Source organism: Protobothrops mucrosquamatus, unplaced genomic scaffold (assembly GCF_001527695.2).
Source record: "Protobothrops mucrosquamatus isolate PMUCROS unplaced genomic scaffold, P.Mucros_1.0 scaffold2617, whole genome shotgun sequence".
In the NCBI taxonomy this organism is placed as follows: Eukaryota; Metazoa; Chordata; class Lepidosauria; order Squamata; family Viperidae; genus Protobothrops; species Protobothrops mucrosquamatus.
Genome location: NW_015388671.1, coordinates 184,210 through 211,726, shown reverse-complemented (window position 1 = coordinate 211,726; position 27,517 = coordinate 184,210). Strand labels below are relative to the sequence as shown.

At 46.1% G+C, this 27,517-nt stretch overlaps 1 protein-coding gene across 1 annotated transcript; it reads right to left on the bottom strand.

Moving 5' to 3' along the window:
* Positions 1–25,808, bottom strand: LOC107296054 (ras-related protein Rab-35-like). Its single transcript, XM_015825397.1, has 6 exons — positions 25,571–25,808; positions 7,097–7,147; positions 3,647–3,770; positions 2,212–2,336; positions 305–429; positions 1–159 (listed from the first exon to the last, which is right to left on the bottom strand). Exons 1-6 carry the CDS (start codon positions 25,623–25,625, stop codon positions 31–33), a joined length of 609 nt encoding a protein of 202 aa, XP_015680883.1. The 5' UTR covers positions 25,626–25,808; the 3' UTR covers positions 1–30.
* Between the last annotated feature and the right edge of the window lie 1,709 nt (positions 25,809–27,517).

The window sequence follows — 27,517 nt, the reverse complement described above, 5'->3', positions numbered from 1 at the left end:
AAGAAAAGGGCATCTACAGGGGCTGTCCCTTCAGCAGCATTTCTTGACCGAAGGCTTCTTTTTGGGCTTGTTGATTTTGACAACCTCGTTCTGCTGTTGCCGCCGTGCCAGGTTTTCCTGTTTCGTTCGGAGCACCATGGTGGTAATGGCGTTGAACATCTATGGATGGAATATACAAGGGGAAGGAAACTGAAAAATCTTATCAGGTTTTTTTCAGCCCAAAGCCCCAGCCACCCCCTCTGGAAACACCGAAGGCCTCCGTTTCCCTTCCCACCTTTGCCCTCCTAACCACCTCTGCCTCTACCTCTTCAACGTTGAGGTTCTCCTTAGCGCTGGTCTCAAAAAGCCGCACTCCCATTTGCTCACTGAACCGCCGGGCATCAGCTGTCTCTACTTGCTTCCGTGACAGGTCCTCACATTTATTACCCACTGATTTGAGGGGATAGGAGAAGAGGCGAATTAGAGCAATGAAAACAATCCAAATCCTTTAATATACTATGGGATACATTCTGCACAAGCAGCAGATAATTCAGGCCCACTGTGTCTTCATTCTGAACCTATCCCATCTTAAGACCAATGAGACTGTCTTTAAGCTATAGTCCTCTCCCTAATCTTGAGCAGCTCAACCTGGCTCCTTTTAATGATTTCTGCAGTGATCCTTTTTGTATGTGTGTAAAAGGATTTTGGCACAAAGACACAGTTCAGTGGCATAGCATATGTTGTCCAAATGCCCCAATTTCCATGTGTCCCATTTTAAAAGGCACTGGTAAGCAGATAATATTAAATAGTACTTTTTCTGTCTTACACTTTGGGGAAAAGACTCTAAAGAAGATAATTCTGTGAACTAATCACTTAAGATGGAAGAGCGACTTGCCTTTTCACTCACTAGAGTGGCTGTGGTAACAAGACATTCATAGTTTGGTTAAATGATTTGCAGACAGAGGGTTTTGGTTTGGCTTACCAGAGAACAATGCAGCAAACAAAGCAAGAATTAACCCTAACTAAGGTCTCTCAGTTTTTGCAATAGGCAAAGCCAAAATTCCATATTTACTTGGCCTTCTAATCCACAACAGATGACCAATTAGTTCTTCATCTCTTGGATAAAGCAAGTAAATCAATGTGATAAAAAAACTAGCTTTAATTTTGTTTAGGACAATTTTCTATAAGCAATATATTCATCTTTGTTACATTTGAGTTTTTAGGGAAAGGTGAGATAAAAATATCATATCTTTTCTTCTCTAGGAATCCAAGTCACTGGGTTTAGTTCTATGTCAATATCTCAACTGAATTTTTATTTTACCCTTTTATAAACCCGCTGAGAGATTTTAATAGTTAGCAGTATTAGATAAAGAAAGTTAAAGAAAGAATTGTCCTGCAGTCAGTAAACCACAATGCTTTTTTTGTCGTAAGCCATCGCTCATATCAAAGTGAAAGGCATGTGACAAATGTTCAGACTTTGGCCAAGCATTAGTTAGTGGATCCAGCAGCTTATCTTCAATCCTCAAAGACCCACCACAGTATCACCTTGCAAAGTAGGCAGGGCCTACAGAAGTCCTAACAAACATGAGGATTGTGGGAGTTGTAGTTCCAACATAAAGTAGCTGGAACATTGCATTGAGGAAGAACGTACCAAGACAGGGTAGAATACTTTCCCCAACCAAAAACTTGTTCAAATGGCCCAAATCGGCGCTTCATAATCTGAAATACAAGGAGAATGGAAACACAATACTGCCTGTCCTGCTCCTAGATGCAACCATAGCAACTCAAAAAAATTCCTCAAATGCAATGCTACTATTGCAATAAATAAATAAAGACTCTTCTATCAGGTTTCCATAGCTAACCTTCAATGAGATATCTCTGGAGTTACGTTTGTTTCTAGAGCAACCAAGAAGAATTAAGCAATTGTAAACATGTGAACAGACATGTGAAGAGGCCGAAACCTCAATGCCCCTGAAGATACTTTTCTAGTTTGGATATTCCTGAAATAAGAAAAATACCTCACCCCCTGAGAAACAAGCAGGACACCATGAAGTATTCACAATCTACTTCCTCTGCTTCCGGTATGAATAAAAACTATTGGAGAAAATTTCATGCATTTTCTATTAGCCCTATCAGGTTCCAATGTAATGTGATAGAATTACGAAGACTCACAACCTCAGTCATTGAACTGAAAGATGAGGGGGAAGACGGGTTGGTAACAAAACCACTCACCCAAAATCTTGCACACATTGTCACAGTTTTGCCCAATCTCATGCAGCCAACGTTTGACATTAACAAAGGACTCGGCATTTGTCACATCGTAAACAATGATGACACCATGGGTGTTGCGGTAATACCTGCACCAAAGAAAATGAAACAACGACTTGCTTTGAACTGAGAAAATAATTCTCTATCTTTCTCCTTCCTTCAGCGAGAGGTTTCGAAGCAGTTCTGTAGCCCCACCAAGAGTTACATTTAGTTTAGTGATTAGCCCTGAGGTGTCCATAAAACCTCAGGAGGGAAGACACCCCCAACGTTAAAATAATAAAAAAATAAAAATGGCTAGAATCCCACCACATTGTCTAAGTACAGACAGTCCGCAACTTACAACAGTTCATTTAGTGATCATTCTAAATTACAACAGCACTGAAAAAAGTGATTTATAACCGTTTTATACTTAGGACCGTTGCAGCATCCCCATGGTCATGTGATCAAAATTTGGATGCTTGGCAACTGACTCATATTTATGACGGTCGCAGTCATGTGATCACCTTTTGTAACCTTCTGACAAGCAAAGTCAATGGGGAAGCCAGATTCACCTAACAGCCCTGTTACTAACTTAACAACTGCAGTGATTCCCTTAACAACCGTGGCAAGAAAGGTCGTAAAATGGGGCAAAATTCGCTTAAAATGTCTTGCTTAGCAACAGAAATTTTGGGCTCAATTGTGGTCGTAAGCCGAGGACTGCCTGTATTCAACTTTTTAAAATAATTTCTCATTCTGGATCAAAAATCTTGTAGCTTTTTAAGGAAGCACATTCGCACAATTTTTTGAACTTTTATTTATTTTACCTTGCAAAATTGTAAATGAGGATCATCATGTGAAAAGGTTGCTTACTGCTGACTAGCTAATTAAAACCTAGGCCAGTGATGGTGAACCTTTTAGAGACCGAGTGCCCAAAACCTGGCCCTGCCCCGCCCCCAACTCTGCCTCCCACTCGCCCCGCTCCACCCCGGCACCCCGCCCGCCCACAGGGCCACCTACCGCCTCCATGGCCCACGGCAGATCACCCAGGCAGCCCAGCAGTGCCATGGCAGCCCCCCCTCCGCCCGCGCCCTGCAGCATCAACTGCGCGCGACGGGGCGCGACAGTGGAGTCTTGTCCCTGTGGCCCAGCTGCCAGGTCCTTGGCTGTGCTGCTCCACGCGGGCCGTACTCGGGGGCGACTCTCTGGGGGGGGCTGCTGGTGAGGAGGGGGCCGCGGGGGGAGGCGGGGCTGGGGCAACGGCACGGGTGCCCACAGAGAGGGCTCTGAGTGCCGCCTCTGGTACACGTGCCATAGGTTCGCCACCACTGACCTAGGCTCTCTCATAGGCCTCTCATCAATTTATCCCCACTCTTCAGTATTCAGGCCCTACCACTCCATTCACCTCGTGTCCTAGACTTACGTGGAGGTAATAGTTCTGAACCGTTCCTGTCCAGCCGTATCCCAGATTTGCAGCTTCACTCTTTCTCCATTAATCACTAGTGTCTGGATTTTGAAATCGACCCCAATTGTTGTGATATAGCTACCTGGAGAGACACAGGGAAGAAAGAAGAAAGAATTAAAAGAAATCAGAAAACAGTAAAAAAAATGGCACAAACCCAGAAATATTAAAGCTAGGATTTATGATGCATTATTGCAAAAGAGAAGGGTGATCCAATCTTGTTATTATTAAGGGGGAAAAAATAGTCAGGATTGTGAAGGGTTAGAAATTTCATTGTGACACTCAAAAGATCAAAGACAGGTAGTCCTCAATTTATAACCTCAATTGGGAGATGAATTTCTGTTTCTAAGCAAGGTGATTGTTAAAGACAGTCGCACCTGATTTTTAATCACCTTTTTTGTCATAGTTAAGTGAGTCAGTGTAGTTGTTGAGTAAATCATACAGTCATTAGGCCAATCCATCTTCCCCCATTGACTTTACTTGTTAGAACAGGGGTCCTCAACCTTGGCAACTTTAAGACTTTAAGACTCAGAGCTTTGCTGGCTGAGGAATTCTGGGAGTTGAAGTCCACAAGTCTTAAAGTTGCCAAGGTTGAGGACCCCTGTGTTAGAAGACAGCTGGGAAAGTTACGAATAGTGTTCACATGACTCGGGGATGCTGCAAATGTTGTAAATACACCCTGATTGACAAGTACCCAAATTTTGATCATGTGGCCATTAGGATGTTGCGACAGTTGTAAGCATGAGGACTAGTAAACTATTTTTTCCAGTGCCATTGTAACTTGGAATGGCCACTGAATGACTGGTCGTTAACCTGAGGACTACTGAGACCAGTGAATAACTCAATGGGAAAAAAGAGATATAATATTCTTAGAATTTTCAGGATTCTAATATCAGTTATGGGCACAACCTATTTCTAACAGGAAAATACAGGAATTTTGCTCAAAATAAATGCTATGAGAGAGAATCAATACAGTCTGGATTTTTGGCAGGTTTTTACTGGTCATTTAACAGTTTGGCCAACCGGCAAATTACAATCTGACTTTGCACACTGAAAACTAGCCAAATAAAATGGAGAGAAGTATCTCAACCAAGGCAGGATGGAGGGACAAACGAGAAGGAATTTATTTTGAAAAGAATTCATGTTGCAATACTTTGCAAAGACATACAATCTTAAACCAGCAAGTATTCAATTACAGCATTCCCCTAGCAGGGAAACACAATCAGCACACAAACACATTTAGTTAGAGCAGATAGGACAATTTGCTTTTTTGTATAGCAAAACTGAATAAAAGAACGCTGGCTAAATTAAAAAAACGCAATCCACAATTGGGCAATATCGTTATTGTGACCAATTAAAGTGCCACAAAGCAGGGAGGGAGTCTCTACATCAGCGGTTCTCAACCTGTGGGTCGCGACCCCTTTGGGAGTCGAACGACCCTTTCACAGGGGTCGCCTAAGACCATCGGAAAACACATATTTCCGATGGTCTTAGGAACCGAGACACCGCTCCTCTATCTCTTTGCCCTCCTCTTCCTCCTCCCCTTCTTCCTCCTGCTGCCCCCCAGGTGGCTCGGGTGGGTGCCAGGACAAGAGGGGTGCCTGGGGGGGAGCAGCCGGGCTTGCGGAGGGGCTGGCAGGGGCCGCGCGGCACCAGCCCCCACCGCGGCTCCATCAGATGGGCGGAGGGCGAGGCCGGNGGCGGCGGCTGGGCCGGGGGCGGCGGGGACCCGTGACGATGCAGCCATGCCACCGCCGCCGCCACCGGAGCCGCTGCCTCACGTCCTGCTCCCCCTCCCCGCCTGTTCGGCTGAGGACGCGGCGGAGGCCGGGCCGGGGGCAGCGGGGACCCCCAACGATGCTGCCGTAAGAGAGAAAGAGAAAGGGAGAGAAACAGAGGAAAAGAGAGAGGAAAGAGAGAGAAAGAGAAAGAGAGAGGAAACAGAGAGAAAGAGAAAGAGGAAAGAGAGAGAAGAGAGAGAGGAAAGAAAGAGAAAGAGAGGAAAGAGAAAGAGAGAGGAAAGAAAGAGAGAGAAAGAGAGAAAGAGGGAAAGAGAGGAGAAAGAGGAAAAAGAAAGGTGAGAGGAAAGAGAGAAAGAGGGGGAGAGGAAAGAGAAAAAGAGAGGAAAGAGGGAAAGAGGAAAGAGGGAGAGAGAGAAAGAGGGAGAGGAAAGAGAAAGAGGAAAGAGAAAGGGGGAGAGGAAAGAGAGAAAAAGAGGAAAGAGAAAAAGAGGCACGAGAGAGAGAGGGAGAGGAAAGAGAAAAAAGAGAGGAAAGAGAGAGGGAGAGGAAAGAGAGAGAGGAAAGAGGGAGGGGAGAAAGGAAAGAGAAAGGAAAGAGAGAGACAGAGAGAGACCGTTTTGACATCTAAAATGAAGATAACACTGCATATATCCTTGTTTACCTTTATTTTATATATTTATTTTATATTTATTTTATTTATTTAATTGCATTTATATCCCGCCCTTCTCCTTGCGGACTCAGGGCGGCTGACAATGATTAAAATACTAACATATACATCTAATTAAAAATTGATTAAAAAGAAATATTTAGATACGTCAAATTTAAAAGTAATTAAAACCCCTTTAAAATCCCTTAGGCCATATACACACACAAACACAGATACATACATACATACATACATACATACATTAAAGGTAAAAAAGGATATACGCAGTGTTATCTTCATTTTAGATATCAAAAGGGTTTTGCGGCTCCCGGTGTTTTGTTTTCGGTGGGAAACGTGTCCAAGTGGCTCTTTGAGTGTTTTGGGTTGCCTACCCCTGTCCTAAGGGAGGCGGCGCTGCTTCGTGGCCCTTTCCGTGGAGGAGGCTGAACTAAGCTCTGCCGGCGCTGTCACCCTCTTGGCTCTCTCTCTCTCTCGCTCTCTCTCCCCCTCTCCACGCCTGGGCGCTTCTCCAACCAGGCTGGGCGGAGCCAGCGGAGCGGCCTTCCTGCCCCCCCTCCCCGGCCAGCTGGATGGGGGGTTGGGGGTCACCACAACATGAGGAACTGTATTAAAGGGTTGCGGCATTAGGAAGGTTGAGAACCACTGCTCTACATTCTTCGGAACAGACCTGAGAAAAATATCTGAGAAACTCACAGGCTCGTTTGTGGAATTTCTGCTCCTCCTAATTGCCCAGTTGGGCATTGTGATTTTTTTGCATTTCACAGACCAGCGCAGCTATCCTGCTTTTTTTGCATCTTTGCATTAAAATAGTCTTCTCTAGTGGGCCCATTACAATGTAGCAACTGCTTTTAAAAATGAGATGTTAAAGCCAAGAATCCATATTATCCAAAGATGCTTGACCTGGACTGGGCTGGACTCATTATTGCAGCATTTTTGGTGCACAGCAAGAATCAGGTCTCCCAACCCATCCAATGATCATTGATGCAGGAGGCAGTTCCTTACCTGAGAAGGTGTTATCTGCAAAGCGGAACAGAAGGCTACTTTTGCCAACCCCTGGACAGGAAACAAAAGGGAACAAATCACCCAAACACAAAATGAGAGTTTAATCCTCCCCATCATTTCTTAACGGCCTCTGGTGCAACAGATGGTCCTCAGCAAAGCCGCTGAGAAGCTTCCCGCCCAAAGCAAACAACCTTGGAGTATTTATTCAAAAAGGGCCACTCCTGTCTTAACCTATTGTGTCATACTACAAGGAGAAGAAGGGGGGGGAACCACAGGACTGGAAGAGAAACTTGCACAGCATTGGGGGGAAGGGGGGACCATCAGAGATTGTGGATTATCTTCCATGCAGTGGATGTGAACTCTCAGGCAGTGGTGAGAACAGGATAAATAATAACTAGATCAGTGTGATGCTGAGTAGTCACAAAATTTTGCTTCTAAATAGGAAGTTGAAAGGTTATGAGCAGGAAGAAGAGGGAAGGCACACCTCGATACTCTGGCTTAAAGTAATCAAGGGTGGCACCACAGATGTCACGGGACACAAATCCTCTCTGGCAACTTCTGAGGTCACCTGTTGACATAACCCTGGAAATCAACTTCTCCAGTTCTTTTCCTTTCCTTCCTCATAGTTTCTTGAACAGACCCCTTCCTGTGAAGGTTGAGAGTACACAACTGCATCTCCAGTCTCTAAAGCTGCAGTGGGAGATAAGCCAAGATTGAGTTCCACAGAGCAAGCTTTCTTGGCTGATCTTGGCTGTATGCTAGGCCATCTCTTTCTCTCTCCCTCTCCCACACATACAGTATATACACACTGACGGAAATCTGTTTTTCTTCCCAGATTTCACAAACCAGCTAGGTCCCTTTGTGTGCCAGCTGATTTCCTTTGGTTCCTGTAGGAGCCTCTTAGCTCTCCACGTCATTCAATATGACGTTCAGCCGAACTGCCATTTTAGCACACTTTTACTATATATATATATATTACCCTTGGTTATTGGTTTGTTGACAAACTAGAATTGGCTGAGTGCATCCCACACACTAAGGCAGGGAGGTCCAACCTTGGCAACTCTAAGACTTGTGAACTTCAACTCCCAGAATTCTGGCTGGGGAATTCTGGGAGTTGAAGTTCACAAATCTTAAAAAGTTGCCAAGGTTGGATACCCTTGCACTAATGCAAAAATCAGTTTGCCGACCATGACAGTTGAGTTCATGTAGCATGCTAAAGCAAACCAAACTCAGCATATTTTACTTAGCCACTGTATGAATCTCATATTCCTTGAGCTATGTAGAGCCTGGCTACTTATTACACAGAATTCTTTTCAGGGAATGCATATCGTCCTTTTTCATTTAAAAACCGCCAGCTTTTGAAGACTCTCTCCACATCTGAGCATGGCTGTTCTCTTTAATTATTCTGTCCTAAGATGGCTTGGGCTTTTCACACAATGTAGTTAGCATGTAATCTGTTTTGTAAAGTAACTCAAGATGCAGACGGGTTCCTACAGGTGAAAGTTCTAGTCTTCATCACCGAAAATGGCCACAGACAGAAGAGAAAAAAACTGGAAGAGAATATGCTAGTCAAACTGATGAAGGCCATACATGAAATCTAATTCTCCTCCTAGCACTGAATTTAGCAGGAATGCCACCAGGAAAGAGCACAAAATACGGCTACTGAGCCACAAGAGAGAAATATCAAGCAGACTCAGGGGAAACCAAATGTTTGCAGAAGAACAAACTTTTAAGAGAAGAAAGGAGGTGAAGGAGCAACCCTCCCAAATGGTCTAATGAAGATGGAGTAAGCTGAAAGGCCATGGAATGCAAAGAATTTGCTAGAGGCATACAAAAAACAAAATAAGAAAATAGTCAAGGAATGGAGTCTCTACAACAAGGGCAAGGCTGCCTGGCTGGAAAGTTGACCCAACGCTCCATTCTGCAACACTGGGATAATTTAACTTTCAGAAGGACTCTCCAGTTCAAATGAAAAGGGATCACAGCAGCTGTTCTCCATCTACCCCATCTCTGTTATCTTCCTGACATGTTAATTTTTGAAGAGACTTGGTGGTGGAATAGCTGGGAAACAATAAGTAGAGGAAAAGAGCTTGCAGCTGTATGACCCTCTTCTAGCCCTCTCTGTTCCTCTCCACGGGAGCCTTCTGAAGAACCATCAACACATAACAGGAAAGGAATCTGTGGCGTTTGTATCCCACAATGTAAGATAGCTGCATGTATATACGTGCAACTTCTCTATTTTTACAGTACATGACATAACCAGACACAGAAAAGCTTCACAGAATGCCCAAAACCAGGCTACTGGGTTAAACACACCCAAGGAAACCAAGATTCCTAAAAAACAAGCCTTCATTTTAACTAGCTTCATTGTTTGAGCACTCCTATCCACAAAGCTGTGTTAAGGTGGTGTACAAAATTCTCTTCTTTGACACTATTATGACATAGTACCTACTAGAAAGAAGAAAATGGAAGTAATTAGGTTATCTAGAGTTTCATGGTTTATTACACCTGGGATTCCTGCTTATGTATGAATGCCATCACTGGATTGTTTTTCATGTAACATATAGCCTTGCCTCACCAGGGATGAAAGGAGATACCCCAAGGAGAGTTTTCTCCAAAGAGATGCTTGGATTTCAACTTTAATTTTTCTCAATTTTAGCCACTTTCAGATGGTTGGACTTCAACTTCTAGAATTCCTCAGGCAGCAATGTCCTATCTCAAGCAATAGTGTGGCTCACTGGTGGATTCTGGGAGTTGAAGTACACTCACGTGAAGCGAAAACAGGTTGAAAAGGCTGTGGTAAGCGGTTGGCCACCACAATGGATGAAGACATTGGTTAACAAGATTTCTACAAGTATCTTCCATCATGAGGAATAAAAATGTTTCTGAAAATCTGGTACAGGTATTCCTTGACGTACAATCACAATTTCTATTGTTAAGCAAGACAGAAGAAGTGAGTTTTGCCCCATTTTACGACCTTTCTTGCTACAGTTGTTAAGTGAATCACTGCAGTTAGCTAGTAATACAGTTGTTAAGTGAATCAGGCTTCCGCATTGACTCTACTTGTCAGAAGGTTGCAAAAGGTGAACACATGACCTAAGTGTGAAAAATGATCATTAATCACTATTTTCAGTGCTGTTATACCTTCACTAAAAATGGTTGTTAACTCGAGGACTACCTGTAGTCACAATTCTAAGCCAAGATTTAGTGGGAGGTTTTTTTCCCTACAAATCCTAGATCACTGATATATGGAAACTAGTTCCCAAAATTGTCATCTCAGGGACAGTAACGAAAGACAGACTATCCAAGGCCTATCAATTACTTTTCTCTTCTGCCTAGCCCTAGCCAAACCAGATCTTAGAATCATAGGGTTGGAAGGGATCGTGGAGGTCTTCTAATCTAACCCCCTGCTGGAGCAGGAGACCTTATACCATTCCAGACAAGTGGCCGTCCAATCTCTTCTTGAAAACCTCCAGCGATGGAACATCCATAACTTCAGGAGGCAAGCTGTCCACTGATTAATTTTCTTACTGTCAGGAAATTTCTCTTTAGTTCCAGGTTGGATCCCTTTTTGATAATTCTCCATCCACTACTTCTTGTCCTGCCCTCTAGTGCTTTGGAGAATAGATTGAGCCCCTCTTCTCTGTGACAGCTTTTCAACTACTGGAAGACAGTTTTCATGTCACCCCCTAGTCCTTCTCTTCATTAGACTAGACATATCCAGTTCCCTTAACCATTCCTTGTACAGTTTAGCCTCCCAGATCCTTGATCATCTTTGATGCTCTGATGATGATCATGATTTGTGACATTTTTTTGCGGGTTTCTTTTATTTCTGGCAAAAAACACCCATTTAGGAGAATGGATTTGGACTTATGGCCAACATGATTCACTTACAAGTGCCATAAAAAGGGTTGTAAAATTGGGTTCAGTCACCTGGAGCCTCAATGTATGACTATCAGGAGTTACGACCAAAATTCCAGTCCCAATTGTGGTCGTAAGTTAAAGACTTACCCTTTCCTGTATCTGCTATAATTTCTCTGAATCTTTAAAATGTGGGGCCCAGAAAGGAACACAACACTGAAAGTGATGTATCAGTGAAGAATACACTGATCTGGGGATGATGCTTCTATCACTGCATTCAAATTATCTTGATAAGTAGATCAGCTGAATAACATCTAGAGCTGAATAACACCTAGTAGTAGTGACCAATGCAAAACTCTGTAGTTACATTTTTTTGCAGTCTTATCTCTCTGCTGACTCATATGCAGTTTGCAGTCAACAACTGTTTTGAGATCTTTTCCACAAATCCTCTTATCGATCCTCTATCTCCCATCTTATAATTGTGCATTTTATTTTGGTTTCCTGAGGGAAGAGTTTTGCATTGGTCACTACTAGGTGTTATTCAGCTCTAGATGTTATTCAGCTGATCTACTTATCAAGATATTTTGAATGCAGTGATTGTTTTCCAGAATAGGAACTGTCCCACTCATGTTTTTCAACTGCAAATTTAGCAAGCCTTTCTCCCACCTTTTCACCCAAATAATTGAACCAACGTAGAAGTATACAAAACCCAAGATCTAGCCTTGCTGCCACCCCACTTCAGATTTCACTCTAGATTTAACAACTAAGTTTTGAACTAACAAAACAACAGATTTGGAAGGGACCTTGGAGGTCTTCTAGTCCAACCTCCTGCTCAAGCAGAAAACTCTATACCATTTCAGACAAATGGTTGTCTGATCTCTTCTTGAAAACCTCCAGTGATGGAGAACCAAAACTGTCGTGGCCCCATCGGAGCCTGGTTCGAAGGAGGAGGAGTTGGAACCGGGACCATCTCACAGAGATGGCACATCTCCTTTGGCATGTTTGGAGAGGCCAGGGGGTGAGGACGGTGCTGTCCCAGGCTCCTCGGGCATTGGGGGAGATGGTCGACCAGACGGAGAGCTGCTTGCCTTCACAGACACGGATCGGCTGCTGACAGGTAGTGGTGCTGATAGGCAGATCTCCTCTGATGAGGAACGGCTGCCTCCTCCACCGATTCAAGGGCACGGAGAGCGGGGTGGAGGTAAGCCCAGAGAAGGGCTGCAAAGCTACTCGGGAGAAGGCTGCCCCATCCCTCCTCACAAGGAACACCTGGAGTGGAATGACTTTAGGAGAAGCAGTGAGGTGTTAGTCTTTGCCAGGAACAATTGTTAGCTTTGGATTACACTCCCCCAGCTTTGACTCATGCCTTTTCACCTTGCTTTGAGGACTGCTTTTCGTTTTTGCTTTAAGGACTGCTGTTTGTCTTGCCCTAGCCTTGTGGACTGTTTTTGCCCTTTGCTTTGCTTTACCTTCAGAACTGCCTTTGCCCTTGTCTTTGCCCTGAGGACTGCCAGTTGTCTTATGCCTGGACTTTGCCTTGTGGACTTTCCTGGTAATATATGGGTTGTTGTTTGGGGGATTGAGGGTGGCTGCCTTTAAGGTAGCATGGGGTGGAGCCTTACTGGTCATTGGAGGGCAGTTTGTAGAACACTTCTTGAGTACAATAAAGCAGGGGTTTTCAACCTTTTCACCCATTGTACCACTTTTAGGATAAGGTAACATCCGAGTACCACCAGTCGCCTAGCAAGGTGTCAAAAACTTGATGACCAAAAAAAAAAAGGGAAAAAAGTGATAAAGTACAGATAGTCCTTGACTTACAACAGTTCGCTTAGTGACTGTTCGAAGTTACAATGGCACTGAAAAAAGTGCCCCCCAAGCCACAACCGAGCAAACCAGGTGTCGCCTTCCCACCAGGCGACGCTCTTCCTCCTGTCCGAGGTTTCCATTGTTGTGAGCATTTCTGTTGAGGATTGGCAGCGGGGGTGGGGTGGGGGGTGTTTGGTTTTTATTCCCCTTGTCTGCTGGGTGATTGCAGCAGGTTTTGGTCACTTCACATGACCCTGGGACACTGTGACCGTCATAAATAGGAATCAGTTGCCAAGCATCTGAATATAAATCACAAGACCCTGGAGATGCTGCAACATTCCAGCTGCGCGTCTTCTGGGCTCAGCAGAAGCACCAGGATCAGTGCTGCTTTCCAGCTGGAGCCTGGCGCTGATCCTGGCGCTTCCACTGAGCCCTGACAGCCTTGCAGCTCCAGCCGTCTCTCGCTCAGGCTTGTGCAGTGCTGCCACCGGTTCAGCTCATTCCCCTCCCCCGCTACTTTTTTAGGATGGCCGCGTACCACCTGCCAGGTGCCAATGTACCACAGGTGGTACCCGTACCACTGGTTGAAAAGCCCTGCAATAAAGGACTCTCTAAAGGCCTGCCTCGCCTTGACCACCTGGGTCAGGGGTAGGCAACCTTGGCTCTTTTATGACTCGTGGACTTCAACTCCCAGAATTCCTGAGCCAGCCATGGCTGGCTGAGGAATTCTGGGAGTTGAAGTCCACGAGTCATAAATGAGCCAAGGTTGCCTACCCCTGACCTGGGTCATAACAAAACTTCCAGAGGCAAGCTATTCCAAGCAAAGTTAATTGTTCTGTCAGGAAATTTCTCCTTATTTTTAGATTGGTTCTCTCCTTGATTAGTTTCCATCCATTGCTTCTTATCCTGCCTTCAGGTGCTTTGGAGAATAGCTTGACTCCCTCTTCTTTGTGGCAGCCCCTGAGATATTGGAACACTGCTATCATGTCCCCCCTCATCCTTCTCTTCATTAAACTAGACCAGGGGTAGGCAACCTTGGCTCTTTTATGACTCGTGGACTTCAACTCCCAGAATTCCTGAGCCTGCATGGCTCAGCATGGAAACCTCTCCCTTTCTCCTCAGCATGGCTGGCTCAGGAATTCTGGGAGTTGAAGTCGAGTCATAAAAGAGCCAAGGTTGCCTACCCCTGAACTAGACATACCCAAATTCCAGCAACTCTTCTTTGTATGTTTTAGCCTCCAGCCCCCTAATCATCTTTGTTGCTCTTCCCTGCACTCATTCTAGAGTCTCAACATCTTTTTTATATCATGGTGACCAAAATTGAACTGTTTTCTTAGACCCACCTAAGAAATACGCCCTCCAGCCCATATTTAAAGTTCTAAAATATCTGCCCTCTTTCAGACTCAATGGCCTTCACAAGGGGCAGACCAATTTTCCACACTGATTAGCACAATGACATAATTATGCAAAGAAAACTGATGCCAATGACCCAATTTACATTCTTCCCATAATGATTTGATTATGTGAATTATCACATGAATAGAAGACCCCCTGCCCCCATCTGCCAATGAATACATTTTAATAAAGGTTAACCTGTTTCTGCCCCCAAATACAGTACTTCTTAGCCAGTCCCTCTGATTTAGCGTGCCTATTTGTACTAAGGGCCATGACTACGTGACAGGCATCTAAATCCTAAAATCTGCTGTAAATCAGACAAGTCTTGGAGCAACCTGATCCAAGCAGATCCCAGGAAGACCACCAAACAACCTGGGATCCTCCACCACTGAAATGTGATCGCCAGAGATCAACACCCTTTTTTGCACCAGCTTTTTACCATGCCAATCTATCCATCAATCATTTCATCAACTTTTCTCTCCTGCAGCCAGCATCTACTTTCAACTGATGGAGACTTCATTTGTATTTCTACTGTATCGTGAATCAATTTCTTCACAAATGAAGGCAAATATACGTGTCCCAGGATAATATTGCAGGATCCAATTTGGGTCAGTAACCGGGACCAGAGGTTTATTCTTTCGAGCTTTCAGACTTATGGTGGAGTCCATCCTCAGGGAACTTCTCTCTAGCAGAATGTGTGCTTTGGGTTATTCTATGTGTAGTATTTATATAGTGCCTGGTTGTGTGTGGCTTTTTAGTTATTGATTGGATGTTGATGGCAGAATATTAACTCATTGGCTGTTGTTTCCCTATGCTGCCAAAGGCTCTTAAATACCTGATAAGCTGGTGGTGAATCAGCATTCATGTTGATTGACAAGGAGCCCGTTTCCCAGGCTTCAATCATTTCCCTGGCTATTTTTGTCCCTGCTCAGCCCACAATCTTAGTAGCTGCAAAATTGATTGAAATGATTGCCAGGTTGGAGCAAACCCTGATTCTTGAATACATTGAAATATGCATGAACTCATACCAAGATTGCTGCTTCTACTAATCTTACTTTGATTGCCTCAAAATCAGCTTTATCAAGAGTAGAAAGCAAACAGAGGAAGCCATTAAAACTTCCCAAAACCCTAAAGTGAGAAGATAAGCCACATCACTTGCAAAGGGCCTAAAGAGAAAGTGAGGCGCTGAAATCTTCATCTCTCTGGGCTTTCCGACTGGAGAGAGAAGCTAAGACCATGTGGGGGCCTTTTCAAACAGAATATAATAACAAAGGAAGAGTAATCCAGTTCTGTCACAGTTCCGTTTGCAACACCCCTGTGACTTTTCAGAGGAAAAGATTTCTGGACGATTGTACTACAGGTAGTGCTCAACTTACAACCACAATTGTTTCCAGAATTTCTGCTGTAAGCAAGGCAATTGTTATGGGAGTCGTGCCCACTTCTACATTTTTTGCCTCAGCTGTTAAACGAATCGCTGCAGTTGTTAAGTGAATCATGCAGTTGTTAAGCAAATCCAGCTTCCTCCATTGATTTTGGTTGTTGGCTGAGAAGGTTACAAATGGTGATTACATGGCTCTGGAATGCTGCAACTGTCATAAATATATGTTGGTTGCCAGGATTTTGATCACGTGGCCATGGGGATGCTGTAAGGGCAATGACTGATCGTCTTTTTTTTCAGTGCTGTTGAATGGTCGCTAAACAAATAATTGTAACATGACAGCTACCTGTGCTAGCAGAGGAAGATCAGCTCAGCCTCAACTGGACAAGTCTGTCCCAACCAGTCTTCCTTTCCACTTCTTGGTTTTGTAGTGAGTCAGCTGGAAGGTAGAGTTCCCACCTCATTCTCATTCTCAAACTTTCCCAAGCAGCTGTGTGAGGTCAGCAGTTTGTGGCAGACCACAATGTGTCTACAAACTGCAATACCATCTGTATCAATCATTCATCCTAAACTGAGGAATTCCACATCCACATTAATATCTCCGATTTCACAGCAGGTGCAAATCCCCCAGTTCTCCTTGCTGGCAGCCCCATCTTCAGCAGGAAGCCAAGCTTTTAAGCTATGGCCAAAGAACACTAGAGCTCAAAATACAGCCTGGGAAACAAAAGATGGGACTTAACCAGATGAGTTGAATGGAATAGTTTTGCCCCAACATATGCAATCTGCTGCTTTCCAGATGTTTTGGATTATAAATCCATCTCTGGATTTGGCCAAGCTGGCTGAGGCTGGTGAGGGACAAAATCTTAAGATATCTGGAAGGCCCCAAATCACCTGCCTGATTTCTTTAATTTCTAACTTTCTTTAAAAAGCTGAAAAGTCTATGTAAAGAAAGTAGCAGTGTAATCCTGTACATTGGGGGGTAGCCAACCTGCAGCCCACAGACTGCATGCAGCCCTGGACAGCTAGTAATGTGGCCCCACAAGATCATAAACTTTTAATATTATTTATAAGGTAAAGGTTTTCCTGTGTCCAGTTGTGTCTAACTCTAGGGGGTGGTGCTCATTTCTGTTTCTTAGGCAAGGGAGTCAGCGTTGTCCAAAGACGCTTCCATGATCATGTGGCCAACAGGACTATACGTCAAGGTGCACAGAGCACTGTTAGCTTTCCACCGAAGTGGTGCCTATTTATTTGCATTTACTGTATATGCTTTTGAACTGGTAGGCTGGCAAGAACTGGGGCAAGTAACGAAAGTACTCGGGTCTCGAACCCAGGTTGTAAGCTTTCCAGCTGACAAGCTCAGCATCTTTAACTGCTGAGCCATCTTATTAACTGTATTATATATTTTATATGCAGTCCCAAAGAATTCCTCTTCACTTAATGTGGCCCAGGCAAGGCAAAAGGTTGGATACACCTGCTGTACGTGATTAAAAGTTAATATCTTTGAGTAAATTCAGCTTACCCTTAGGTAAAGAGCTACAGGATTATAACAGGATGTGAAACATATGGCCAATGAGAAAGGGCTGTTATAATCGGGTGAAAATCGAAAAGTCCATCCTGCTTAATCTTAATTTTCCACCCCGCTTCTCCACCCGCATTTTTTGCTATTCAGTTTTTTAAAGTCATCCTTAAATGTTAATAATGCATCAATAGCTTTTATTTGTACATTTGTGCTTTGTTTTAAGATAACTACCCAGGAAATGACCTATATATTCAATAAATGCAGGAAATAGTATTATAAACAATTTGAGGAATCATAATCAGCCATTCTCAGTTTCAGATGCACTTGAACTACAACTCCCAGGATTCAAAGTCAGTCTGGCTGTGTAGTCCCAGCATGCCTGGAGGCCATCCACTTGGAGAGGGTAGGTCAACAATCTCAAGACAATAAAAAACATAGGAAGGAAACTACCGAGATTGTTCCCTCATCACTAAAGCCAAATGAAAACATTCCATGGTTGAGAAAACTACAACTCAAAGGATGCTGGGAATTCTACAATTTGAATTAAGTCCTGAAGAAAACCATTAATATGTCACTAAAATAAAATTCAGCCTTTAACATATTTAATGGATCTTTCTGTAAGTCAGTGGAGTCTATAAAGCAGTGTTTAACTATGGTAACTTGAAGATGTTTGGACTTCAACTCCCAGAATTCCATGCAAGGAGGGGAATTCTGGGAATTGAAGTCCAGACATCTTAAAGTTGCTAAGGTTGGTACTATAGAGCAGGGGTGTCAAACTCGCAACGTCACGTTATGTCGCGATTTTGCCATTGCCTGCAATGGGGTGGGCGTGGCTTCCGGATGACGCATCCGGCCCACGGGCCAGCAGTTTGACACCCCTGCTATAGAGAATTAGAGTATCTGAAAAGGGGCGTTGTCTTACCTGAACGCCTTTTCTCAGCACGGAGATGGAGGATCCACCCATGGGTTATGACTGTATTCCTGCCCAATCAGATCAAGCCAGCCAAAGTTGTCACGCCCGTCCTGGACCGTAGAGATCCCAGATTTTGCCGCAAGCGTAGCCATTGACTGACACAAGACGTAGTGGCTCATAAACTAAACTAACCCAGGTTTTAAAGACCCAAGGAAAAAGGAGAGAGAGGGAGTGGATCCTCCATCTCCGTGCTGAGAAAAGGCGTTCAGGTAAGACAACGCCCCTTCTCCAGCACTGGAGATGGAGGATCCACCCATGGGACATACCAAAGCCTACTGTCCCGGAGGGTGGGTAGTAGACTGGTCCAGCGTGGCACTTTGGCATAAGACCTGTTGGAGAACTCTCCTGCCAAAGGAGGCCTCTGCTGAGGCAAAGCTATCTATCTTATAGAGTTTAATGAAAGGGGATGGTGAAGCCCATGTGGCCGCCCTGCAGATCTCCTCAACGGAGGCCTGGGTGGCCCATGCTGCAGAGGTGGCTGCGCTGCGAGTGGAATGAGCTGTAATTCGCCGTGGAATTGGCAATGACTCGGCCTGGTAAGATTCGGCTATGCATGCCCGTATCCACCTGCCTATTGTGGAAGAAGAGACCTTCCTACCTCTGTTGGAGGAGTAAAAGGAAACAAATAGGGCTTCGGATGAACGGAACTCGGCTGTTCGTGATATATAGTACCGAAGTGCCCGGCGAACATCTAGAGTGTGCCATTGACGTTCTAAGGCGTGTGATGGGTGAGGGCAAAAGTCCGGTAGAATTATCTCTTGTGCCCTATGGAAGAGAGAGTTGACCTTCGGGACGAAGGTGGGATCGAGACGGAGAATTACCTTATCCCTGAGGAAGACGCACAGGTCATCCCGGATCGATAGAGCAGCCAGTTCGGAGATGCGTCGTGCAGATGTGATAGCCACTAAGAAGGCCACCTTGTGAGACATGTAGCGGATGTCACACGTACTTAAGGGTTCAAAGGGCGTTTTCGTGAGCGCCTTCAGGACCTTTGGTAATTCCCATGAAGGGTATCTGTGCACGGAAGGGGGTCTGGTGTTGGTGGCCCCTTTTAGGAAGGAATGTATTAATGGGTGACGGCCCAAGGGCTCCTTTGAGGCACAAGTGAGTACTGTGGACAGAGCGGCGACTTGTCTGCGCAATGTGCTTGGGGCCAACCCTTTCTCTAGTCCCCTTAATAGGTAATCCAGGATGTGTGGTACTGTGAGTTCTGGGAGGGACAACTGTCGCTCAGAGCACCATAAGCGGAAGCTCTTCCACGAAGCCTCGTATATGCGGTTCGTGGCTGGGCGACGAGAGGCCTGGATTATTGAGATGACCCCTGGGGAGCAAAATCCCCTTGATAAGATCGAGCGCTCAAGCGCCAGACGGCTAACTGGAGCCACTGAGGGTCTGGGTGAAGGATAACACCCTGGCTGAGGGAGACCCTTTCTGGGGGAACTCGCCAAGGATCTGTGACAGAGAGACTCATCAAGTCGGCGAACCAAGGTCTCCGCGGCCAGTATGGGGCCACCAGGAGAATCTCCGCTCGCTCCCGAAGGAGCTTGCGTATCACCGCTGGAAGGAGGGGTGGGGGGGAAGGCATACAATAGACCCTGTGGCCATGGGTTCCGGAGGGCGTCCGTTTTCTCCACCCCCCCTTGAGGGAAACCTGGACATGAATCGGGGCAGTTGAGTGTTGGATGGGGACGCGAAGAGGTCCACGAGCGGGAGGCCGAAGCGGTGGCAAATTTCCCTCAAGATCCTCGGATGGAGGCGCCATTCCGAGTGATCCACCGTTGACCTGCTGAGGAGGTCGGCTTGGGTATTTGCTTTCCCTGAGATATGATCGGCTTTGATTGATGCTACATGGTGCTCTGCCCATGATCCTAATAGTAGAGACTCTCTCAGGAGAATCTGAGAGTGTGTGCCTCCCTGTCTGTTCACGTGTGCCTTGGCTGCAACGTTGTCGGTGAGGACTAATACGTGCCGACGCTTCACCTGGTTTTGGAAATGGCAGAGTGCCAAGTGAATTCCCCTTAGTTCGAGCCAATTGATGCTGTGATGGAGGTCCCTGGTGGACCAACGTCCCTGGGTCCACTGCGACTGTAGGTGTGCTCCCCAGCCAAACATGCTGGCGTCGGTTGTGATTATCAACCGGTCTGGTTCCTTGAAGTATGACCCTCTGGTCATGGCTGGTGATAGCCACCACTTGAGGGACTGTGATACCTGTTGCGGTAGCTTGACTTTCCTCCTGGATGCGCTGAGGTTCTGCCTCTGGAATGGAAGCATGAACCATTGCAGCCTCCTGGAATGGAGTCTGGACCATGGAACTATTGCTATGGCCGAGATCATCTTCCCTAATAATTGAGACAGGCTGGCTAACGATACCACCCGACTTCTGCGTGTTTGGAGGACTAACTCCCGTATGCTGTCCCGACGCTCCTGTGATAGGTATACCCGGCACTCTACGGTGTCTATGATGGCCCCGAGGTGTAGCAGCCTTGTCGTGGGGTTCAGGTGGCTCTTCGGAAAGTTTACCGAGAACCCGTGGGCCTGGAGTAGCTTTAGCACCAGATCGATGTCCGACATGGCCGACCGTGTGGACGATGACTGGATTAGGATGTCGTCCAGATAGCATTGGACTCTGACAGGCACCATTCTTAGATGAGCTGCTAGAACCGCCAGGATCTTGGTAAATACCCTTGGTGCCGATGATAGACCAAATGGGAGCGCTCTGTATTGGAAGTGGCGCCCCTTGTATGCGAACCGTGCGGTGGGCCAGAGAAATAGGAATGTGGAGATACGCCTCTGTGAGGTCGATGGACGTTAGGAAGTCCCCTCTCCTTACACTTCCCAAGATGGATCGTAACGTTTGCATTTTGAATTTGCGATATGCAAGATGAAGGTTTAGGCTCTTGAGGTCTAGAATTGCCCTCCATCCCCCTGAAGCTTTGGGGACTATGAAGAGGATGGAGTAGAATCCCTGACCTCTCTGGTCCAGTGGTACCAGTTCTATGGCTTTTATGTGTAATAGGTGTTGAACAGCTTCGTTCATTAGTCTTTTCCTTATTCGGTTCCGGGGGTATGGACAAGAGAGGAACCGATTTGGAGGGTTGGATATAAATTCCAGGAAAAGACCGTGACGAATGGTGTTGAGCACCCAGATGTCCGTGGTTGTGACCTCCCATTGGTGGGCAAATAGGGAGAGTCTGCCCCCAATGGGAGGTGTTGATAGGTTGTCACTTGGAGCGGCGGAACGGCCTGCTGTTCCCCCGAAAGGGCCGCTTGCCTTGGAACTGCTGCCTGAATCTGGGAGTCTGCCTATCAGGCTGTCTGTCCTGTCTATCCTGTCTGGCTGGAGACGGTTGAAAGGATTGTGTATAGTTGTATCTGGTTGTACGAAAGGCTTGTCACTGGGAGTAATAGGTGGGATGTTTGTCCGGCCTTTTGAGGACATGTTTGAGTATCTTACGTTTGTCCTTGTTCTCTGTGAGGTAGGGGTTCAGGGCATCGCCAAACAATCTACCTCCCTGATATGGAGCTGCTGCCAGCTTCCACTTGGTTTTAGCATCGGCTTGCCAGTTTTTCAACCACAACATACGGCGGCCTGTAATGTTGGACGCCATAGCCCTGGATGAGAACCTGGCAGCCTGGAAAGTTGCGTCCGAGGCATACTCGGTGGCTGCCACCATTTTGCTAAGGTCCTGGTGCGTGCGGGTATCCTCTATTGGGATCCGGGCTTGAAGCTGTCGCAGCCAGCGAAGGGCGGACCTATTGAAGAATGAGGCGGAGGTTGCGGCCCTGATCGCCCAAGCAGATGATTGGTGTGTTCTGCGAAAGGTGTATTCGCATTTACGATCTTCATTCTTGAGGGCCTCCGAAGGATCCCCCGAGATAGCCGTGGGCGATACTAGGGGCCCCAATGGTTCGTCTATGGACGGTACCTCCAAGGTCTCTTCCAACTCCCTGGCAACACTGTACAATTTTTTGTCAGTGTTACTCGGGAGAGGGAGGGAGGCCGGAGATGCCCACTGTCTGCGAATTGTCCTCAAGAACAGTGAGGGACAGGGGATGTGATGTTGAGTTGCTACAGTTTCAACGAAACATGGGTCTGCCGCCGCGTCCGGGTCAGCTGGGACGTTGGTTGAGGAGGATTGAGACCCGAGGTGAGCTGTGGATGTGGCCTTGCGGAGTAAGGTGACAAAGAAGGATGGATTGAAGAGCCCACTAAAGGAGGGTGCCTCTGGGGGAAGTTCCTCCTCCTCGGACATTGGAACTTCGTGTTCGGTCTCGACCTGAGTAAGGTAGGAAGTCTCAGAGACTGATGACCCACCTGGGGAGGGAGGGTTGTCGTAGCCCTTGGTCAGATGTGGTGTGTGGCGAGAAACTGCGTTTACTGGCTTGGGAGTCAGGATCCTGGCATCAAGGGCTCTATCAACTGCCTGAGAAATTAAGAGGGCAAGGCGGTCCTCATTTGGAAGGTACCCCGTCTCGCTTGGCTGCAAGCCTGCAGCCGTAGGAGTAAAGGTGGCTTTGGGAGTTCCTTGAGGAACGCTTGTAGAAATGGATTGAAGGATGGACGGACACTCGCTTGATCCGTACTGTGCGGTGGAATGTGAGGATTCCCCCGCTGACCAGATACCCAAGGGAGATGGGGCTCCTAGGGGCAATTCCAGGTCTAACTCCTGGGACTGAGCTGTTTCCAGCCTGGCCCTTTTCTGCGCCTTGGAAAACTCCCTTTCCAAGGCCTGGTGTCTCCACTCAGTCTGTTTGTCTGCTCTTTTTGAGCTTTTGTTGGTAGATCTTACCTTGGTTCTGGTCGTCGTTTTCTCCGCGCCCTCCAGACCAGGTAGTCCTAATGAGGATGGCAGAGCGCTCTTAGCTGCAGGGCCCGAATCGCCCATACTCCAATGGCACAAGAACACGAAAGGGAGCTCCTGGTATCCGGAGAAAATGCACTCTGGGTAGGAACAGGCGCGCTAAGGGTGCGTCCGTAACCCAGGTGAGGCTGTTGCGTGGATGAGGACAGGCGTGCTAATAGGTACGTCTGCAATCCACTATATTTTGGCACGGATAAGGACAGACACTCAACAGGGGGCGTCTGGAATCCGGCTGGTTTTGTTCTGGACGATGGCAGGCGCACTACAGGGGCGTCTGGTATCCAGATGAGCGCTGATCACCAGTTGTCACTCCTTGTCTTCATCCAATTTGGATAGGTCTGATTAGAAAATTCCTGGAGAGACACCAGACCTAGGTAAAGGGAGTCTCAGTGTTCCAGTTAATTATTAGTATAATTACTCAATCATCAATTATTAATCAACTTAACTAATTTGCTTAATTTAGTTAATTTAGTTTAATTATCAATTGATTATTAATTCAATTAATTAAGTAATAAATTAATTCAAATACACAAGAAATAAATTCCCAATAAATCACCCCCTTGATCGGGTGATTGAGATTCTAATCACTATTTAATTAAAAATAATAATTTAATTATTATACCATATCACTTAATTAATTAAAAATAATCATTTAATTATTATTCAATTGATAGATGGTAATCAGTTTCCGAACTGGTAATCCGTTCCAAACTGATTACCTACTTAATTTAAAATTAATCAATTTCCAAATTAATAAAAGAATTGTTCCAGATAATTTAAACAATTGATTACAAGTAATCAGATTTGATTAGGTAAAGGTCCGATCCGGGGACCACGTTGTCCAAGATGGCGATCGTGCTAACAAAGACAAGAGGTGACTCCGAAGGAGAAAGCAAGGAAACAACAAGTACGGACCTTAAATTTCCCGCCGCAGAGCTTGATTTGCCGGTCAGCTGCTGAGCAGCTGATCGGCGCTGAGCGGGGGAAGCGCGCGCGCTCTCAGATCGGCGATTCCCCGACCGAGGAATAAAGATTTCAAAGATACTGGAGGGGACTCCGGTTAGTTCTGGAAATCCTGGGGTTTTGAATTCTTTTGGATACAAAGGAAATCGTCCCTTTGCTCTGGCTCCCCTCGGAGCTGTCTCCGCAGGCTCCGGTGGAGAGGAGATTGCCCTTTAAATTTTAAAGTTCGGAGGACTAACAGCCGTTAGTCCTCAGAAGCAGCCGGCACAAAGGAACTTTCTTTGTCTTGCCGGTCTGAAGTTAATGCTTTAGAGGGGAGAGGAAGAAGGAGCCCCTTCAAGAATATCCCCCCCCATCAATTAAATTTCTCCTGTAGGATTAAATTAAATTAAATTGAATTAAATTAGGAGTAAAATCCCAGCTAGAAAGGTATAAAATGGACGATCCCCCAATGGAAGACTATACCTGCCTAAGAGCCAAGTTTTCACGTCTGTCCTGGGCGAGATCAAGCCAAAATCTGGGATCTCTACGGTCCAGGACGGGCGTGACAACTTTGGCTGCCTTGATCTGATTGGGCAGGAATACAGTCATAACCCATGGGTGGATCCTCCATCTCCAGTGCTGGAGAAGTAGTGAAGAACAAGAAGAGAGGTAGAATTAAGGAGTAAATCATTGGTCCAATGATTTCCCCTCAGAGTTGTGTGGATCTTTATTCTGCCCAGAGATATTTGCAGAAATGAAAGCAAGGCAGAAAGGGTGGGGAAGAACAAAAGAACAAAAATAAAGTACAGGTAAGAAGGAGATTATATATGGAGGGAGGGACGCATTCAGCCCATCCCAAGTGCTCACAATGAACTGGAGGAAGAAAATGGAAGATTGACATAAAAGTCTACGAAGGCAGAAAAATTGGAAAGAACCAGGCTAAGTGTTCAGAATGAAAATGGCAAAAGAGTAACAGATAAGTCTAGCATGAAAAGTGGTAGGAAGATCTGAAAATGTGCAAAAAAGACAGCAAAACGGTTGAAATAATGTTTGGAGGGGGGAGGGAACCAGCAAGAGGCAGTTTAGTATAGTGGTTAAGATACTGGCCTAGAAATCAGGAGAATGTGAGTTCTAGTCCTGCCTCGGGCACTCGACTAAGGTGACTTTGGGCCAATCATTTTCTCTCAGCCCAGCCTACTTCACAGGGTTGTTGTTGTGGGGAAAACAGGAGGAAAAAAGAGAACAGGTATTTCTCGACTTACAACCACAATTGAGCCCAAAATTTCTGTTGCTAAGTAAAACATTCATTTAAGTTGCCCCATCTTACTACCTTTCTTGCCACAGTTGTTAAGTGAATCACTGCAGTTGTTAAGTTGTTAAGTGAATCTGACTTCCCCATTGACTCTGCTTCTCAAAAGGTCACAAAAGGGGATCACATGACCCCAGGACAGTGGAACAGTCATAGATATGAATCAATTTTGATCACATGACCATGAGGATGCTGCAGTGGTCATAAGTGTGAAAAGCGGTCATGCCACTTTTTTCAGTGCTGTTGTAACTTTGGACTGTCACTAAACGAACTGTTGTAAGTCAAGGACTACCTGCATTATGTATGTTCTCTGCCTTGAGTTACTTATAAAGTAGTAAAGGCAGGATAAAAAAATCTAACAAATACAGAAGGACAGAGTTAGATAAGATTGAAGATGGATGACAATGAAAAAACAAGCATTCTTACCCGAATCTCCGATGATAAGCAATTTAAACAAGTGGTCATAATCCTTGGCAGCCATTCACAGTGCTGGGTCAGCTTCCGTCACCGCTTTTATATCACACTCAGTTCCTCCCTGGAGGGCTTTTTCTCTCAGCCCCTCAGGATCCTTTTCCTCAACTCCCACAGGATCCAGTGGGAAATCAGTTTGGCCTCACAGCCCCATCACAGCTTCCCAAGGCTGAACAGGGTCCAAAGATTGCCAACAATTTCCAAGAAGGGGAACTGAGTCAATCCACAAGGATTCACTGTCTTTTCCTCCAAAGAGTTACCATAAAGAACATGGAAATGTTTGTAACTTAGCCTCAGCTGGGAAAATGTCAAAACTTTTTTTCTTCCAAATGTTTTCCTTCCCTTGAGGTCAAATGACAGAAGAACACAGCCCAGTTTGTGTGTCCAAAAGCACTTTCGTCTTCTGCCAAACAACTGTAGGATGTGTGTTGATTGTTCTGGAGTTTTGTCCTCCAATACTGGAATCACGGTTTACTAAAATCTTGGCTTCGCTTGTCATGGGAAGGGAAACAGACAGAAATGGTTAAATGTTTCTGAGCCAATTGAGAGGGAGGATTTTTCCCAAATTCCTGGCTTACCAAAAAGCCAAAATATTGTAACTGAGAACAAAAAAAGAGAAAAAGGCAGGGAGAGGAAGAAACATGTTTCTTCTTCTTTCTTCTTCTGTCTTTTAATCCCAGCTTTTAAAAGAGAACAAGATTCAACTCCCTTAAGCAATAATTCTGACTGTTAAAAACGAAAGCAGGACACAAAGGTAGTTATTGTTTAAAGGATATCCAGAAAAGGGATAGCAAGGAGGTGAGAATTTAGATCTCCATTCCAAAAAGATCTGCCTGGCTCCAGAAAACAAATGCACAGTATCGAAAGGAGTGTAGTAGCATCAGAGAAAACCACTTGCCATGATGAAGATGATGATCCGATCGGGCTTTTTAAAAAAAGGAGAAACGGGGGAAAAAATCAGAACACTCACTCGAGGTTGGAAGGAAGCAGGTTGGGAGTTTCCCTAGAAGGGTTTGGCCAAGAGGAAAGGTCGCAAAGTTTCCTCAAGTACCCGGCCTTCTCTTTTTTCCAAGAAAAGAAGCCAGGAGAGGAAAAGGCCAAAGGGAGGGAGCAGGAAAGACGCCGCTGTGCAAGAATCAATGAAGGAGACGAGGAGAGCCGGGCGCAAGGCGGCCTGCAGGAGGCATTGCGACGGGAGCCAAGGAGCGCAACGCTGAATCAGCTGCCAGGCTAGGCGGGTCTCCCGCGGGCGGCGGCGGCGGCGGCGACGGCTGCCTTCCCTCCTCGTCCCCTGCCGGACGCTGCTCTGGCTGGGATCAGATGATCGACAGGTCCCCGCAGCCCGCGGCTTCCTGCCTCTTTCCTCTGACGGCCGCGGCTTCCCCGCTGGAACTGCAGAGTAGCATTCGAACCAGGCGGAGGCAGAGCGAGGGGCGGAGCCCGCCTTGTAATGGGCGGCGCCTGTCGTATAATGGGCGGCGCTTAGCGACCGCGGCCGAGGGCTGGGCGGGGCCGCGAGAAGGGGGAATAAAGAGGGGGCGGGGCTTGGAGGAGTCGCGGGGCCCGCCCCCTTGCGGGGAGGAGTGAGTATGACCGCGCGCGGGGTCCTCCAGGTTAAAGATGCAGACCATTTTTTTTCTTTAATTAATTGATACAAGATTTATTTATTCAGACGTGCAGCCTGAGCAGTCCAGTCGGACCTCCCTCTTCGAGGGTTAAAACGCCTGCATGCGGTAGCGGGCCCCAACCTGGCGCCCATAGACGAAGGGGACTACAATGACTATCCTCCCCGGCCTGCAGGGAATGGGAATCGCACGCATCTGGAGGCTGCCTGCTTAAGGATGGCAGCAGCCGGAAAAAGGGCCGCCAAGGTTGGCCTCCCTGGGTCCCAGGGACAAAACC